General features: G+C 38.7%; 1 protein-coding gene and 1 long non-coding RNA gene across 2 annotated transcripts in view; both read left to right on the plus strand.

Moving 5' to 3' along the window:
* The first annotated feature begins 1,660 nt into the window (after positions 1-1,660).
* LOC113783369 (probable 2-oxoglutarate/Fe(II)-dependent dioxygenase) overlaps positions 1,661-16,826 on the plus strand; it is a 31,823-nt gene continuing 16,657 nt past the window's right edge. The window contains exons 1-2 of the mRNA XM_027329489.1: positions 1,661-1,700; positions 7,946-8,193. Coding sequence (XP_027185290.1) covers positions 7,997-8,193 — 197 coding nt within the window. The 5' untranslated portion in view covers positions 1,661-1,700; positions 7,946-7,996. The remainder of the gene's footprint in view (positions 1,701-7,945; positions 8,194-16,826) is intronic.
* On the plus strand, positions 14,657-15,561 carry LOC113783370. The gene is made up of 2 exons (XR_003469898.1): positions 14,657-14,862; positions 15,328-15,561. It is a non-coding gene; the product is annotated as an uncharacterized LOC113783370 (long non-coding RNA).

The following is a 16,826-nucleotide window of genomic DNA, read 5'->3' on the forward strand; positions in this document are numbered from 1 at the left end:
TATTTTATTTTTTAAAAATAAAAAATAATTTTTTTAAAAAAATGAATAAAATAATAATTTTTTTAATAAATAATAAAATATTAGGGATATATATGTAATTTTACTATTAAAATAAAAAATAAAAAAAAAATATATATATAATTGAGCTCGCGAGCCAACGAGCTTAATGTTTTTGAGCTCGAGCTCGAGCTCGAGATCGATTTAATTAGCTCGAGCTCGACTCGAGCTCGATATTGACGAGCTCGAGTCGAGCTCGTATTCGAGCCGCTCGCGATCGGCTCGCGAGCGGCTCGATTCGCGAAACACCCCTAGATTTAACTACAAGAACATAACTTTCAAAAACCATTCCATTTTGGAACAGGTACAGGCAAAGAAAAGATTGAAACCACTTCAAATCATAGAAACTGCAGTTTCAAGAAGAGCAAAATAACATTTCCAACTGGTAAATAAGCTTCATAAGTAATCACCACGTAAAGAGAACTCCATAACATTTGATTATTTGGATTTATTCTTCCTGATCTAAATCATGCAAGCAAAAAGTTGCAGAGCACAAGACTGAAACTGAGTTATTAAAAAATAAAAAAATAAAAGAATAAAAAGAAGGAGCGGCTAATACTTTTGGGGTTTAATTACATTTACCTCCTTTATAGTTTAACCAAGCTTATTGTAAAATTAAAGTATCAATTCTTACCAATAAATGATGAAGTGCATTTGACATTTTTGTTTCCTAGTACAAGTTGGCCGGCGTAACTGAAATTCGTCAACTGTGGTTTTAATCAAGTTGTTCGGTGCTTTCTAACCCCGTACAAGCATCAATCGTATCATACAAATTTCTTTTGGACATTTCACCAAACATTTTATATGCATTCCCAAATTAACCACTTTTCACATTAACGACGACATACTACTACCATCATTTTGTTTGCAACTATACCTTGCTGGAAGGGCCATGAAACGGCATCCAGTGGGAGTCATTGCCAGATGATGTATAAAACTTAAATAAGAAGGAACAGAAGATGCACAAAATACGAAAGGGTACAATTTTCAATTCACCAGCAAAAGCCTCTCCTTCATTGTCATCTAAAACTACGATAAAATCAAAACAAAAACAAAAAGGAACAACGAATATGTAGAAGAATATTCAATTTTCAATGGAATAACAAAAACACAAATCATTTTGTTTGCAACTATACCTTGCTAGAAAGGCCTTTAAACGGCATCCAGTGGGAGTTAGAATCTTCGTTCTCGAATTCGTCTAGCGATTCTCGATCAGAACTGTCGTAATCTTGCCAGGAAAAAATTTCTATTTCATCACATCGTGAGGTGAGAAGAAAATAAAAAGAAAGCAAGCAACTTTAGAGAGATGTGATAACCAAAACCATTTTCAGAAATCGGTGATTTTTTTACTTAAATATGTAAATTTTTTACTTTAGTATTAGTAAGTTTAATTTTAAAAAAAGTAAATTTTGTCAAATAATAAGTAAATTAAATTACTCAAAGTGTAAATTTCTATTTCTGACTGAAACTTATCTTTCAGGCATATACTTACTAGTTTTAATTAAAAACTTACTAAAGTTAATATTAATTATTTTAATATAATATTTAAAAAAGTCGCTAAAAATTTTGATCTGTCACTAAAGGTAATAGAAACCAAATTTGAAAAGTTGCATTTTGCCTGCAAAGAATGGGGCTTCTTCCAGGTTTGTCATTTCGTATTTGTACATGCATATATTAGGTATTGTAAGATAAATCAATATTGAGGGAATTGTTTAGGGTTGCATCCGAAAATCTCTCTAGGGTGCCGCCTGTTTTTTCTTCCTAGGGTATCGGTTGCTGCATGGCAGACATGGCTGCCCTCCGGCATGTGCCTGGAGGGCAACCACCTTCGCTGTCCCCCAACTTTGCGAAGAAGTCTTTTTCTGCTCTCTTTGCTCAGTCGGAAAAGCCCCTTCTCAATGTTAAGGCTACGCGCTCTTCTCATAGGGGCGAGCCTGCTATATCTTTTGTGCAAGAGGATCTTGATAATCTGACCGTTCCATTCACGTTTGCTCTTGTCGGCAAATTCTCGAAGGGAAGGCCTAGCATGGAGGTTATACGGAAGTTTTTTCTGGCATTGGATCTCAAGGAGACAGCGTCAGTTGGCTTACTTGACTCTCGGCATATTCTCATCCGTCTGGGGAACGAGGTGGATTTCCTTAGGATTTGGTCTCGTGGGATTTGGTATATTCATGGAGTTCCGCTGCGAGTGTTTAAATGGTCAGCTGCCTTCCATGTGGATCGGGAGCCTGCGGTGGTGTCGGCTTGGTTCCAATTGCCGAAATTGCCGATTCACCTTTTCCACAAGGAGTGTCTCTTTCAGATTGTGAGCTGCTTGGGCAAGGCTCTGTTCGTGGACTCTGCAACGGCGTCTGGAGTGCGTCCGAGTGTTGCTAGGGTGTGTGTGGAGATTGACTTGCTTCAACCTCTTCCCTCGCGGATATGGATTGGTAATGGGGAGCACGGTGGTTTTTGGCAGCAGCTTGTACCAGAACGCCTTCCCCAATATTGTGATCACTGCTTCAGGCAGGGACATGACAGGGATGCATGTTTTGTTCTTCACCCTGTGTTGAAGCTGGAGAAGGTGGAGAAGAAGGGTGATGTAGTTCGTACGTTTGTTGAGAAAGCCCCGCTGGTGTCTGCTGGAAAGGAGATTGCCCAGTCGTTGGGAGGGGATTCTCCAGTGGCCAGCGAAGGGGCGAGTGTTGGAGGAGATGCGGCAGTGCGGCAACAACTGGGGGAGATCGAGCTACATCCGCTGGTGTCTGCTGGAACGGAGGCTGCCCAGGATTTGGAAGGGGATTCGCTTGTGGCCAGCGTTGGGGGAAGTGCTGGGGGAGGTGCGGCAGCGCGGCACCAACAGGTGGGAGAACGTGCTGCATCCGCGGGTGACTGCTGGAAAGGAGACTGCCCAGGCTTTGGAAGGAGTTTCTCCTATGGCCAGCGGAGGGGCAAGTGCTGGGGGAGGTGTGGCAGTGCGGCAACAACAGGTCAGTCCTTTGAAGGAGGAGGGGAAGGCAGCAGGGCAGCGAATAGATGATAGGGAGGGGTTGGCGCTGATGCAGGTCGTGGGTTTGGGAGAAGGGCAGCAGCAGGTTGCGACTGGAACTAGCGTACTGCTAGCGACTGCTGGAACTAGTAAGAGAGAGGCGGATGAAAGTCTGCTGATGCACGAGCGTGCTAGCGGGCTGTCGCTCCAGCAGTTGCAGGTGCATCCATCCGTAGCTGCTGGGTCGGTGGTGGGAAGTGAGGCAGGCCATGGGGTAATGAGTGAGGGAGAGGACGAGATGAGCTCTGAAGGGCAGTTGGGAGAGGCGGATATCTCCATGGCTGAGCAACGGGTTGGTAGCTTATCGCCAAGGGGGCAATGGATCCAACGGCATTGTGAGTCGAGCTCCTTGGTGATCGATATTTTCAACCTTGACCCAATCATCCAACAGGTTCAGGAGAAGGCTAATTTTGGAGAGGATGTTGAGCTAGTTGAAAAACCCAGGCGTAAGGGTATTCGTCCGCGGGCTCCAACTGATCGAACTTTACGCTCGAAGACGAAGGTGTGCTCTAACTCCTTCTCTGTATTATCTGATGATTAATTTTTTATTCTGGAATATTCGGGGTATCTTGCGTACTCCAAATTTTCGTAGGTTAAAAAGAATCATCTCTGAGTTCGGTTCAATTAGTAGCTATTTGTGAGCCTAAGGCTCCTTCGTGTGACATCCATATGATTTGCGCCCGTCTCAAAATGGATGGTTAGATGGTTAATAAGGAAGGGTCGGTCTGGGTGTTCTATCAAGCTGGCTTTCAATGTGCTCAGGTTGGGGAATCTCCTCAACACATTTCCCTTAGAATCTCTTCTCAGGTGTTGCCGGTCCCAGTTTTTCTTTCCTTCGTCCATGCGAAGTGCACTGAGCAAGAGCGAGTTCCGTTATGGTCAACATTGCTAGTAGACAAACCGATTGATGATCCATGGTTGGTGGTGGGTGACTTTAACACCATTATCAGTGCGGAAGAAAAGAGGGACAGCATGTTAAACGTGCAATCCAACTTTGGTCGCGGGTGCATTTTGGCAATATCTTTGATGCAGTTAAGCAGGCAGAAGAGGCAGTAATGGCGGCAGAGGCTGCATTTGATAGTGACAATTCACAGCAGCAATGGCTCGCACTACAGGAAGCAAGGGCGGTAATGAGACAATCACTGGTCAAGGAGGAAGGGTATTGGAGGCAAAAAGCAAGAATTAAATGGCTTCATGACGGGGATAAAAACTCAAGGTTTTTTCACGCGGTGGTGGCAGAGAGACGGGCTAAATCTGTTATACACCGGATTAGGAGTAGTGAGGGGGAGTGGCTGACGGATGAAGCTCAGATTTCAGCGGAGGCAGTGGATTATTTCACATCCTTATTCCTCGCCGAACCGTGCCCGACGTCATGGCGCACTTTGGAGGTCATTCCAAAGATTATCTCAAGGGAGCAAAATGATGAGTTGGAGCGTCTCCCCTCAATGGAGAAAATTAGAGAGGTTATATTCGCAATGAATGGGGAGAGTGCGGCGGGCCCTGATGGATTCACAGGTAGGTTTTTTACCTTTGCATGGGATGTGGTGGGTCAGGATGTTTTGGAAGTTGTGGTTAGTTTCTTTGTGGTCATGAGTTGCCGAGGAGCGTGTCTTCGACTTTGATTGTGCTGATCCCGAAAGTGTCTTCGCCCCAAGACTTTAGTTAGTTCCGGCCCATAAGCCTTTGCAATTTTGTAAATAAAGTTATTTCTAAAACCCTGGCGGTTCGATTGGCAAAGGTGCTGCCAAGTATTATATCTCCTCAGCAGAGTGGCTTTGTTAAGGGCGGGCAAATTTTTGATAATTTTCTGCTAGCCCAGGAGTTGGTGTCGGATATTCACCGGAAGAATAGAGGGGGAAATGTGGTGTTGAAGCTTGACATGGTTAAAGCTTATGATAGAGTCTCGTGGCTGTTCTTGCTCCAGGTTTTGCGAAGGTTTGGGCTTGGTGAAATATGGATTGATATGATATGGCGACTTATCTCGAATGTGTGGTTCCCGGTAATAGTTAATGGAGCGCCTTAGGGTTTCTTCAAATCTAGTCATGGGCTGAGACAGGGAGATCCTCTCTCTCCCGCACTTTTTGTGATTAGTGCGGAAGTTCTCTCTCGCCTGTTAAACTCTTTGAGTAGCTATCGGGGCTTTACGCCTTTCAGAGTTCGACGGGGTTGCCTGCCTGTCACTCATCTAGCCTACGCAGATGATATTATTGTTTTCTCTAGTGGTTTGCGGCGATCTGTACGATTGGTGATGAAGGCTCTGGACGAATATGTTTTAGTGTCAGTTCAAAAGGTGAATCAGCAAAAGAGTTGTGTCTTGGCTCATGCCAATTTTCCGTGGAGTAGGAAGCAGAGTATTGCGGAGATGACTGGTTTTCAGTCGAGGGAGTTTCCAGTCAAATATTTGGGATGTCCTTTATATGCAGGGCGGCGGAGGAGATGCTACTTTGCAGGGGTTTGTGAATCGATCATGAGTAAAGTGTTGTCATGGAAAGGGAGGCTACTTTCGCATGGCGGTAAATTAACTCTTCTCAAGAACGTCCTCTCCTCTATGCCTATTCACATATTCGCTGCATCAACCCTTCCTAAGTCGATATTCGGCATGATGGAGAGAATTTTTGCTAATTTTCTATGGAGCTCCTCAGAGGCTGGGCCACGGTTCCACTGGATTAAGTGGGACCAGTTGTGCACCTCATACGACAGGGGGGGGTGCTGGTTTGAGGTCCCTTAGGCACGTTTTTGATGCATTTTCCATGAGACTAGGGTGGCACTTCCGGTTGCGGTAATCGTTATGGGCTGAGTTCATGAACCAAAAATAGTCCCAGTCTTCATCCTTGCTTTGCTGATATTTCGCCCGGGGATTCGTGGACTTGGAAGAGGATGGTGGCTATCCTGGGTGTAGTGGAGCAACACATCCACTGGGTTTTGGCTAGGGAAAGTGTTAGTTTCTGGCATGACAACTGGTTGGGGACAGGACCGTTGTGTCGTCATGTGGATACTTTTCAGGAATGTAATGTCTCCGAGTTTGTGGAACAGGGTGGCTGGAATGTACAACGGTTGAGCGAGATGGCGCCTGGCAGTTGGGTGGGAAGGATTATGGGAGTGGTGCCTCCTTCACTGGACCGAGATGATTCCATGGTTTGGGCTCCCAGTATCTCCGGTGCATTCTCATTAGCATCAGCCTACTGGATCTCTCGAGAGGGTGGAAATCGCTCTTGGCTCTACTCACGGCTCTGGCTTCCCGGGCTACCGCTGAAGGTTTCATTTTTCATGCTAAGATTGGTAGGGTTCCGTTTGCCGGTGATGGATAGGTTGCATAAACTTGGTATCCACGGCCCTTCTCGGTGTTTTTGCTGCCTATATCCATGTCAAGAGTCCATTGATCACATTTTCTGCACTGGGGTGGCGGCAAAGCAGATTTGGGGATATTTCGAAGGGGTTATTGGTGGGTTTCGGGATTCCTATACGCTACGACACAAGTTGGTTAGCTGGTGGTTGAGGCCTACTCGAAACCGATATCTGCTATATCTGTTCCGTGTATTGCTGTCCTTAATCTGTTGGAATTCGTAGAAGATGCGAAACTCGTTTGTATTTGATGACCATTTGCAGCCCGTGGCTCAAGTTTGCGCGGCAATCTTTGGGGATCTTAGGGACATTTTTCTCCATAGGTTTCAGGGACGCAGGCCCCTTGGTCAGGATTGGCCAGGTTTCTATGGTATGGTGGGTGGTTTGCACAGGGTTTCCAGGACCTTGGTGGTTCGATGGAGTTGCCCCGATTCCCTGATGGTAAAGCTGAACTCGGATGGTTGCTCTCGGGGTAATCCGGGAGTGAGCGAAGGTGGGGGGTGCTTCGGTGCTCGGAAGGAAGGTTTCTGTTGGGGTACTCGTGCTTCTTTGGGGAGATGACGAGTTTGCAGGCTGAATTGAAGGCGTTGACGTTTGGTGTTAGATTGGCTATTGCAAGTGGATACTCCAGTTTACACTTGGAATCTGACTCTTTCACTCTAGTTCAGATCATTCAAGGGAAGGCTCGGTGCCCATGGCGTTCGCAAGGGGACCTACAAGACCTGTTACAGGTCAGCAGGTTTGTTAGAAGGGTGTCACACTGCTTTCGGGAAGCGAATAGGCCGGCTGATCGCCTTGCCAGTGTTGGTGCGGATTCAGGACAGACGATAACATATCATTCTTTGCGTGATTTGCCTTCCTTGGTGAGAGGTGACGTCTCCCTTGATCAGTTGGGTGTTCCAAGCCTGCGTCGAGTTAGGGCATAGGTTAAGGTTGTGCTAGCAATGGCTTTACACTCCATGTATGCTCTCCTTGATTTGATCAAATAAATAAGAGAAGTACTTTCGTTAAAAAATATATATATATATTAGGTATTGTTGTTGACCTAATAATGGAGTCTGATTGTAATAGTATTTGGTCAAAATCTACTAGTCATTTCAATTTGGTTTTTACCACAACTTTAACTTACTTTCAAGGGAATAAAATAATTCTGAAATATTTATTATGTTAATAACTGTGACTTTTCAGGACTGTAGGTAAATGATATATCTTGCCACAAGTTTTTTTCATATTGAAATGTTTCTTTTCTTGTAATTATCCAGAAATTTTATGTCAAAAGCAAGCATGCCTACCCTAATATATGAACTCATTTGGTTTTCTCTAGTAGTAGTACATAATGCATGACTAGAATGTAATAGGAGTGATCTCCTTTTCTTTCCTGCTTTTCCTAGGATCTTCTTTGAATTGTTATACAAGGACAATCATCTAATTTAAATGGATATACATGCCGCTATTAAAATGGAGAAGTGTTATAATAGTCAGCACCAAATAATTAGTGACTGTACAATTTGTCACCAGCTGATTAATCATGGAGTGAGCTCTTCATTAGTGGACAAACTGAAACTAGAGATGCAAAAGTTTTTCAATTTGACGATTGAAGAGAAGAAGAGATTTGCCCAAGAACCGGGCGATGTAGAAGGATATGGACAGGCCTTTGTTGTATCTGAGGAACAAAAACTTGACTGGGCTGACATGTTTTACATGGTCACTCTGCCAACTCACTTGAGAAAACCTCATTTACTTCCCAACCTTCCTCTTCCATTCAGGTACAAGAAAATTTGCACACACATTCATATCATTGTATTTAGGATGCATTTGACAAAATTGAAGTTTGAAAACTGAAATCTGAAATTTGAATCCATTAATTTATTGAATTATTAAGTATTAAATCAAATACATTTGAGTGTATATCACATTCGGTGATAAGTGAAAAATTTATCACTTATTTTTTATAGCAAGTTTTGCCTAAAAAATTTAATGACACTTAATTAATTCAGATGTTTAATTTTTGGTTATCAAATGTATTTGAATATATTAAGATCTAAATACATTAAATTTAAATGATGAATTGTGTTGTCAAACACATGAGGACTATAGTAACATCACACACAGTATAACTTTTGAAAGTCATAAGCGTCTAAAATTCTCTACACTTGTCTAAAATTTTAAAATTTTGTGGGTGAAAATACTTAAAAGCTAGGGATAAGATGATCATAGACTAGTCATAGGGTAAGAAAAGAAGTGGTTAGTAGCAGTCTGTAACTTTGCAAATCACCGTACCTGTAATCTTTCTATTTTCTTTTACATAAATTGTCAACATCTTGATATATATAAAGAAACTGAAAGTCTAGAATCGAAATTGTAAAGAGATATAATGATGATTTTTATGATTTATAAACTGGATTTACAATAAGAGACATTATTTAAGTGTGGCGGTTTGATTCTTTCATGTATTTTAATTGATGGAAATATGAACATTTTGGTCCTTTATTATAGCACTGGTGGTTAATTTGGTTCTTTATATACTACCGCTTGCTAATTTATTCCTTATCTCCTCTGCTCCTTTATTTCTACAGTGGCAATGTCGATTATCTTTGTAATACCAACATTGCATGGAAGTTTATGAATTAAGGGTTGTAATTAGAGATTTGGGAAAATTAGGAGAGGGGAAATCGATAGATTACAAATACTGTATTGATTTTATTTTATGGAAATTAGGGATTAATTGGTAGACGGAAGCAATAAATCTTCATCACTGAAATAAAGGACTTGAACTATATAATTCCCTTCTAATAAGCAAAGTAATAAAGGACTTGATGAGGTAATTAAGAACTTTGTCTTAAATCTTAAAGAACAGTAAATAAAGAAAGATGTAGATAATGGTTATGCAGCATCTTAATCACTGTTTGTGAATTTTGTTTTGTGGAAAAAAATAATAATATATGTCTCATTCAGTTGTTGAGGGGTAAAAAGGACGATAACCACTCAATTATTCTTTATTCTAGGTCACAATTTGTTTATAAAAAGTATTCCATTGATGACTAAAATGCTTTATTCAGAAAAAAAAATTTGATAATGCTGGTAGGTAGCCCGCCAGAACTAAACATATAATTGGTTAACAGAAAAAAGCTTTTACATATAATTGAAACCGAGGAGGCAATAATAAAGCCAAATGCTGTTACATGAAAAATTGTAGCAGAGAATATTCGAGTGTACGTAATATATATATATTTTTTATTATGTAGATGCATTTATTTGGAAGTCATACTGTCTTAGGGGCCGATGTACGACATGAAACATCAAATGTTATTCCTTCAATAAAATTCCATGTGTAATGATCAAGACAGCTTATCAACCACTCCTTCAAAGAAAGAATAAAAAAAGACAAATTATCAACTTGCACCGCCCAGAAAATGAGGCAAGGTCAAAGTGTAGCTTTCATCCCAAAATTTAACTTTTCACAAATTTTTGCCTAAACTTTTAACTTTGGCTACTTTGTCAGAGTTAAACGAATGTTGTTTATTGGTCGAATATTGACTACTTTAATAGAACACGCATCTTTATAAAGTCAAAAAAAGCATAAAATATATGGATGAAAAGGTCTTATATTGAAAAAATTTGGGCATAATAACTTCAAAATTAGTATTGTACATGCCATTACACCCCACCCTCCAAATTATTGCTTACCTGTGATGTACGAGTGGTAAAATTCAAACTACTTTCCTTTCGTCGTTTTGAAAAAAGTACTTGCTCTTTTTCCCAATAAATTTGTTTTGATTTTCAGAAACGAATTTACTTTTTGTCTTGATTTCAATGCTAATTACACGAGTTACTTACAAATCATGTCCTGGATCTATCAGGGTATTGCTTCTGAATTCTATCTCCAATGTTTTTGGGGCATAACAGTAGTTATAGGTGGACTCACAAGATTACCCTGTTAACCATATCCTATTATTGAGCCTAATTGAACTTTTAAGAGAATGTATGCTACATAGTACACAGTTGGGAATAATGTCACGTTTTTTAACAGAGATGCAGACTGCGACAAATGGGATTTACAAGAGTGTTGAGCATCGGGCAACTGTGAATTTGCACAACGAAAGGCTTTCCATTGCAACGTTCTTTTCCCCAAAACTGGATGGTGACATGGGTCCAGCGCCAAGTCTTACCACCCCTGAAAATCCAGCAATTTTCAGAAGAATTAGTATGATTGACTATTTAAAAGCGTTTTTTTCCCGTGAACTAGATGGGAAATCATTCATTGACGCAATGAGGACCCAAATCGAAGACTTTTAGGCTCTTAGTCCCTTTATGATTTTTCTCTTTGAAACTTATGTACACCGTTGATATGGGGTCCCCTCTTCATTGCCTGCCCCAACTTTCATTCACCACAATATGTATAATTGTTTAAGAATTAATCCTGTATATACTGTATATGCTATTAAATTCGAATGCATGACAACTAATATTAATTTAAATTTAAAATTCAAAATTTGAAACAAATAGTATGCATTCAGATTTAATATTGTATACATTATTAATGTATAGAAAATTAATCTATTTTTAAATATAAAAGAGAATGATGAGTAATTGTATGTGCTATCAACGGCGTATTAGAAGTCACTCTTTATGCCAGATCTTGATAAGGGGAACCAAAAAAAAAAAACTCTTTGCTATTTTACCTTTTTCCTCTAGTACTTATTTTAGGCACAATTATAAATCTTTGAATATATTGCTATTCCATAAGTACTCTTTGTATTAAATTCAAATTTTGGGTTTTTCTTTTATGTCCTTAAAAGTATAGCACAGAATAAGCATATAAAATAGAAAGGATGGACTCGCTATAAATTTCAATTATTATTATTTATTTTTTGAGTTATAAAATTTTGTTCAAATAAGTGGAAAATAGATCCATCTTCTATCGTGTGTCCTGAATAGAATAATTCTTAAAGTTTTAAACCTTGTTACTTGACTACATCTCAACCATCAATGATTTGCAAAGATTTGCTGATTAGACAATTATATATTAAGTATTGTGAGGAGACGGTTCAGGAGCGATCGGTCTGATGACCGCTCTTGCCCCTAATCCCACTCCGTTGCGTGATCCATCATCGAGGTGATTGACTGAGGCACGACAATTCGTCCTTGAGACTTCATCTTCATGGTTTCATTATTCAAAGCTAGAAATGAAATCATTCAATGCTATAGGTCACCTAACCATAGGGCAGCATAGATGCCAACTTTATTCACTTTCATTCTAAATTGGCCCTTCTAATGGCACGGGAATTAAGAGATGGAGAGGGGTCACGATTGGTAAGTATGCCCGCCCTGTAGGTATAGAAATGGGGCGGAGAGAAATGCGGAGTGGGAGTTGGGGTTGCGGGAATTTGTCTCAGTACTATCCCCACCTATAAATTAAATAAATTAATTAATACGTAACTATATTTGTCAATATCTATGTACATATTATATATAGTAGGGGTGGTGGGGATTTGTATCGGTACTATCCCCACCTCTACATATATATATATATAGACACACACACATACACATACAGACATATACATTATAATTTGAAAACTCATGATATCATGATTTGTGTGGTAAAATGATGATTTTGTTATTTTTAGTTTACTGAATTTTTTATTTTTTTTTGTGTATTGCATGTTTGCAATAAGATAATAATAGTAGCAGATATTACTTTAGTTATGCTAATAAATACGGAGAAATATTTTTAAAAGATTAAAGTATATTTTAAACTTAATTTCATGTTGAATTTTAGTTAAAAGTTCAAAAGATTGATTTATATAGTTATTTGTTGATATTATATATGAAAAATTATGAAAAATAGAAGTTTATTTTGAACGACCCATTGGGGCACCCATATTGGGTAGTGGGGTGGGGGTAGGGGGGATAGCTTAGGGCAAGGGGAAGTTTTTAAAGCACAGGAGGGGAGACGGGAGAGGGTTCTCTAATTCCAAATCCATCTTGTTGTCATTCCTAGTCACCAATTCTTTAAAACCTAGAAATTTTAGTTTTCCCTCACATAAGGTTTGAAGTAAATGTTAACTTCTACCTCCAAAAAAATTTCTATAAAATATTATTATAAAATTAAATGTTATTTGTATAAACTGTTTTTCGATCAAAGTAATTGTTATGCTTCCTTCTACATAGGTAACATAGCAAGGCCAGTATAATTTCAATAAAACATTTAAGGATAATCTAAAATTTGGATAAACATCATGAAGTGAAGGTGATGAACCATTTTCAAGGACAATAGCTAATAGACTATTAAAAGTCAATTTTGAAGTTTGGAACAACAAAACTTGCTTTCTTCATGGGCCCAAGATGAGTTTTTTTAGATTTTGATTATCAGATTTGGAATTTTTTGGATCTATTCGATAGAGCTCACCATATTATCCTGTTTTTTGATATCTGTGTATGTTTAATGATGTAATTTCTATCATTAATGCAAATTTTAATAAAACTATGATATTTTATATAAAAAATGGAGGTAATTATCCAGGGGTTTACCAAGTCAACATAATTTGTGGGCCCAAGGGATTTGACAAGGTTTAATTTATATTGTATAGTATAGGTATTTTATAGGTATTTTAATGGATAGGGTTTGATTTAGATCTCTTTGATCTACATTCATACTTATTAAATTTAGTTAGACCCAAACCCATACCCAACCCCTTATGGGTTTGAAAAAGTAAACTCAAACTCGAGCCCTCATAGGTTTAGGTATTCAACGGGTATTCGTGAATACTTTTTTGAACATCCAATGAAGAATCAAAGTAAAAATATTTTGAAAATATATAGAGTTAAAAAATAACATAAATATCATCCAATTTTTATTTTCAAATAATAAAATCAACATTCATGATGTTGAACACATTATTATGAACTCAAAGAAAAAATTATTATCAACTAAAACTATTTGTTTTCAAAGTTTCATCTGTGTCTATATTCAATCTTTTATTTATTTGCTTTCATTTTTTCTTTTTTTTCTTGAAAATGTTTGTACTAATTATAATGACATAGAATATTAGGTTATTTTCCGAATTTACTGATACATACACACACATAGAATATTGCATGGGTATTGGTAGGGTCTAATTTGGATTTGAATTTGGATCTAAATCATAGAAAACCATACTCCACCCAAATTCATGATTCTCTTACGGGATCTAGATTTGGTTAGGGTCTGGGTTAATAAATTAAACCTAAACCCTACTCAGATATACTGGGTTTGGATTTGATTTGGATAAAATCCGACCCATTGACATACCTAGTTCGGTACCATAGGCTACCCTTAAAACAGTGCGTTTAGGTGAAATATGGATGAAATTAATTGGAATAGCACCTTTTTAATTAGATAAGACATCATTGTCAGCCTATAATCTAGTTCCGTAAACAACTACTTTTATAATCCAAATCTAGAACGTTGCATTCGATTAATAATAAACAATAATGTTGATTAATGAAACATACGGTGGCATGAATAATTGAAGAGTGCACCTATCTTTTATTATGTTCCGTGAATAGAAGAATCCGAAAAGTTTTAAACCTCTTGTTACTTGACTTTCATCTCAACCATCAATGATGTTTTCAAAATTTGCTAATTGGACAATAACATACCAAGAATCACGCCGTTGCATGATCCATCTTCGAGTTCATTGATTGAGACACGACAATTTGTCTAGAATTTTCATCTTCCTGGTTTCATCACTCAAAGCTGGAAATGGCATGAGAATTAAGAGGTCACCTCCTTTCCATAACGACTTAAACCATAGGGCAGATAGATGCGAACTTTATTCACTTTCCCTCTAAATTGGCCCATCCAATGGCATGAGAATTAAGAGGTGGGGAGGGGTCATGATAGGAATGGATTCCCGTCCTTTGGGGAGAGAAATGGAGTGAAGAGAGCTGTGGGGGCTAGGGGTGGGCAAAAAAATCCGAAAACCCGAAAACCTGAGAAACCCGATCCGATCCGCACCGAAAAATAGGATACTTGATCCGATTTTTATCAACAGATAAGATAGGATCGGGTACCCTAAACATTCGGATACGGATACGGATCATAGAAATAAAAACCCGCGGGTACCCGACCCGGGGGTATAATATATAAATATTAAAAATATAGGGTAATTGTGTAATATCTTAAAGTTATTAACCCTAAGGTCAATTGGAAAATTTGGAATGGTCATCCATTCAGATCAGCGGCCGACACTTTACTTTCTCCTTCTCTTTCTCGAAAACTCCCTTTCTCCATCTCTTCAATTTTGTCAAGTTGAACTCAAGCCTGCAAGCCTCCTCAAGCAAACGATTCAACAGAGACTTTGGATTTTGATTTCCGCAAGCCTCAAGCAGATTGTTCAACAGATTTCTCAAGCCTCAAGCAGAAGTTCTACACCGACCTTCATCTGCAGGTTTGTTTTTTGTTTTTTTTTAGAATGCCGACCTTCAGTGAAAACTTTGATTTGTTGAGTAGTCTTAGTGCTTGAATGCTGCATCTTGCAAATTGTGATGGCTAGGAGCCTAGGACAGATAGTCCAGAAAATAATAATGTAAACGTAATTTAAGACCTGCTATAGTACTAATCATCCTAATTCAGCCAACATGACAAAAACTGGGAAAAAAAAGAGAACGAAAAAGCAAGTTCCTGTTCCATGAATTAAATAATTAAGCAAAATGAAAAAAAAAGAAAAAAGTTACCTCGTAATGATCCACAAGTTCTTGGAAATAAGAGTAAACCTGATTACACATAGCATCGGTCCAAACGAACTCATCAGTAGGATCAAGAATAAGAGTAAGTTTGTCCATCTGTGTTTGATCAAATTCACTAGTTTCAGGGTCAAAATAAGCTGCATAGATCCTAACGTGTCTTGTTGCAGAGCTAATTTTTTTTCAGGTTTGACAGAGGACCATTCTATTATTAATATTGAAGATTGATGATTCTTGAAGATTGTGCTCCTTAATGTGTTGTAGAAGGTTGAGGTTGATAAAACATTTTAGGGATTGTAATTTTTCTTGAAATTTTATTGTATTTGTTGACATTCAAGTTGTTGACACAAGTCTGAACTATTGAGAATTGAATATGCTATTGTCTTTGTCTAGTTTGAAACGAATGCTGCTATTGTCTTTGTTTTGGCTGGATTAATCACGTACGGCAGGTTCATATACAAGAATTTGCATTCTTTAAATAGGGGCGGGTACCCCGCCCCTATTTTTTCGGGTATCCGAGGATCGGGTACCCGGAGATGATCGGAGCGGATTAGGGTCAAAAAAATAGCGATCCGATATGTTAGGGTCGGGTCAGCCAATTGTCGTTCGGGGCGGGTACCCGACCCGTGCCCACCCCTAGTGGGGGCAGGAGTGGGGTGGTGGGGATTTTTCTCCCCCCACCATGTGGCTACCATCCCCGCGCCATCCTTGCCTATAAATTAAATAAATTAATTAATATGCAGCTATATTTGCCAAAATCTATGTACATATTATATTATTTATAATTTTGCAACAACAATAGTAACAGCTGTTAGTTTAGATTTGCTAACAAATACGAAGAAATGTTTTTAAAAGATTAAAGTAGATTTTAAACATAATGTAATGTTGAATATTAGTTAAAAGTCCAAAAGATTGATTTATAAAGTTATTTGTTAATATTATATATGAAAACATAAGATCAAAATAAAAAATAAAATTTTATTTTGAACCACCCATCAGGGCACCTTGGTTGGGTAGATGGATGGGGTGGGGGTAAGAGAAGTGGGGGGATAGCACTAAAGCCAGGAGAAGTTTTTAAAGCACAAGGAGGGAGACGGGTGAGGGTTTCCTAGCCTCATATCCACCTCATTGTCATTCCTCTAGTCACCGACTCTCTAAAGCCTAGAAATTTTAGTTTTTCCTCTTTAAAGGTTTGAAAGCATAAATGTTAACTTTTGCCTCTCTAGATGGATGGGTAGATGGATGGGGGTGGGGGTAAGAGAAGTGGGGGGATAGCACTAAAGCCAGGAGATGTTTTTAAAGCACAAGGAGGGAGACGGGTGAGGGTTTCCTAGCCTCATATCCACCTCATTGTCATTCCTCTGGTCACCGACTCTCTAAACCCTAGAAATTTTAGTTTTTCCTCTTTAAAGGTTTGAAAGCATAAATGTTAACTTTTGCCTCCAAAAAAATTTATAAAATTTAATGATAAAAAGTTATATATATATACAGTTTTTTTTAATCAAAATAATTGTTATGCTTCCGTCTACGTAGCAAGGCCAGTATAATTTCAATAAATATTTGAGGATAATCTAAAATTTGGATAACATCATGAAGTGCAGGTGATGAACCATTTTCGAAGACAGTAGCTGATAGACCCTTAATCATAAGTCAATTTTAAAATTTCGAA

Source organism: Coffea eugenioides, chromosome 9 (genome assembly GCF_003713205.1).
Source record: "Coffea eugenioides isolate CCC68of chromosome 9, Ceug_1.0, whole genome shotgun sequence".
Lineage (NCBI taxonomy): Eukaryota > Viridiplantae > Streptophyta > Magnoliopsida > Gentianales > Rubiaceae > Coffea > Coffea eugenioides.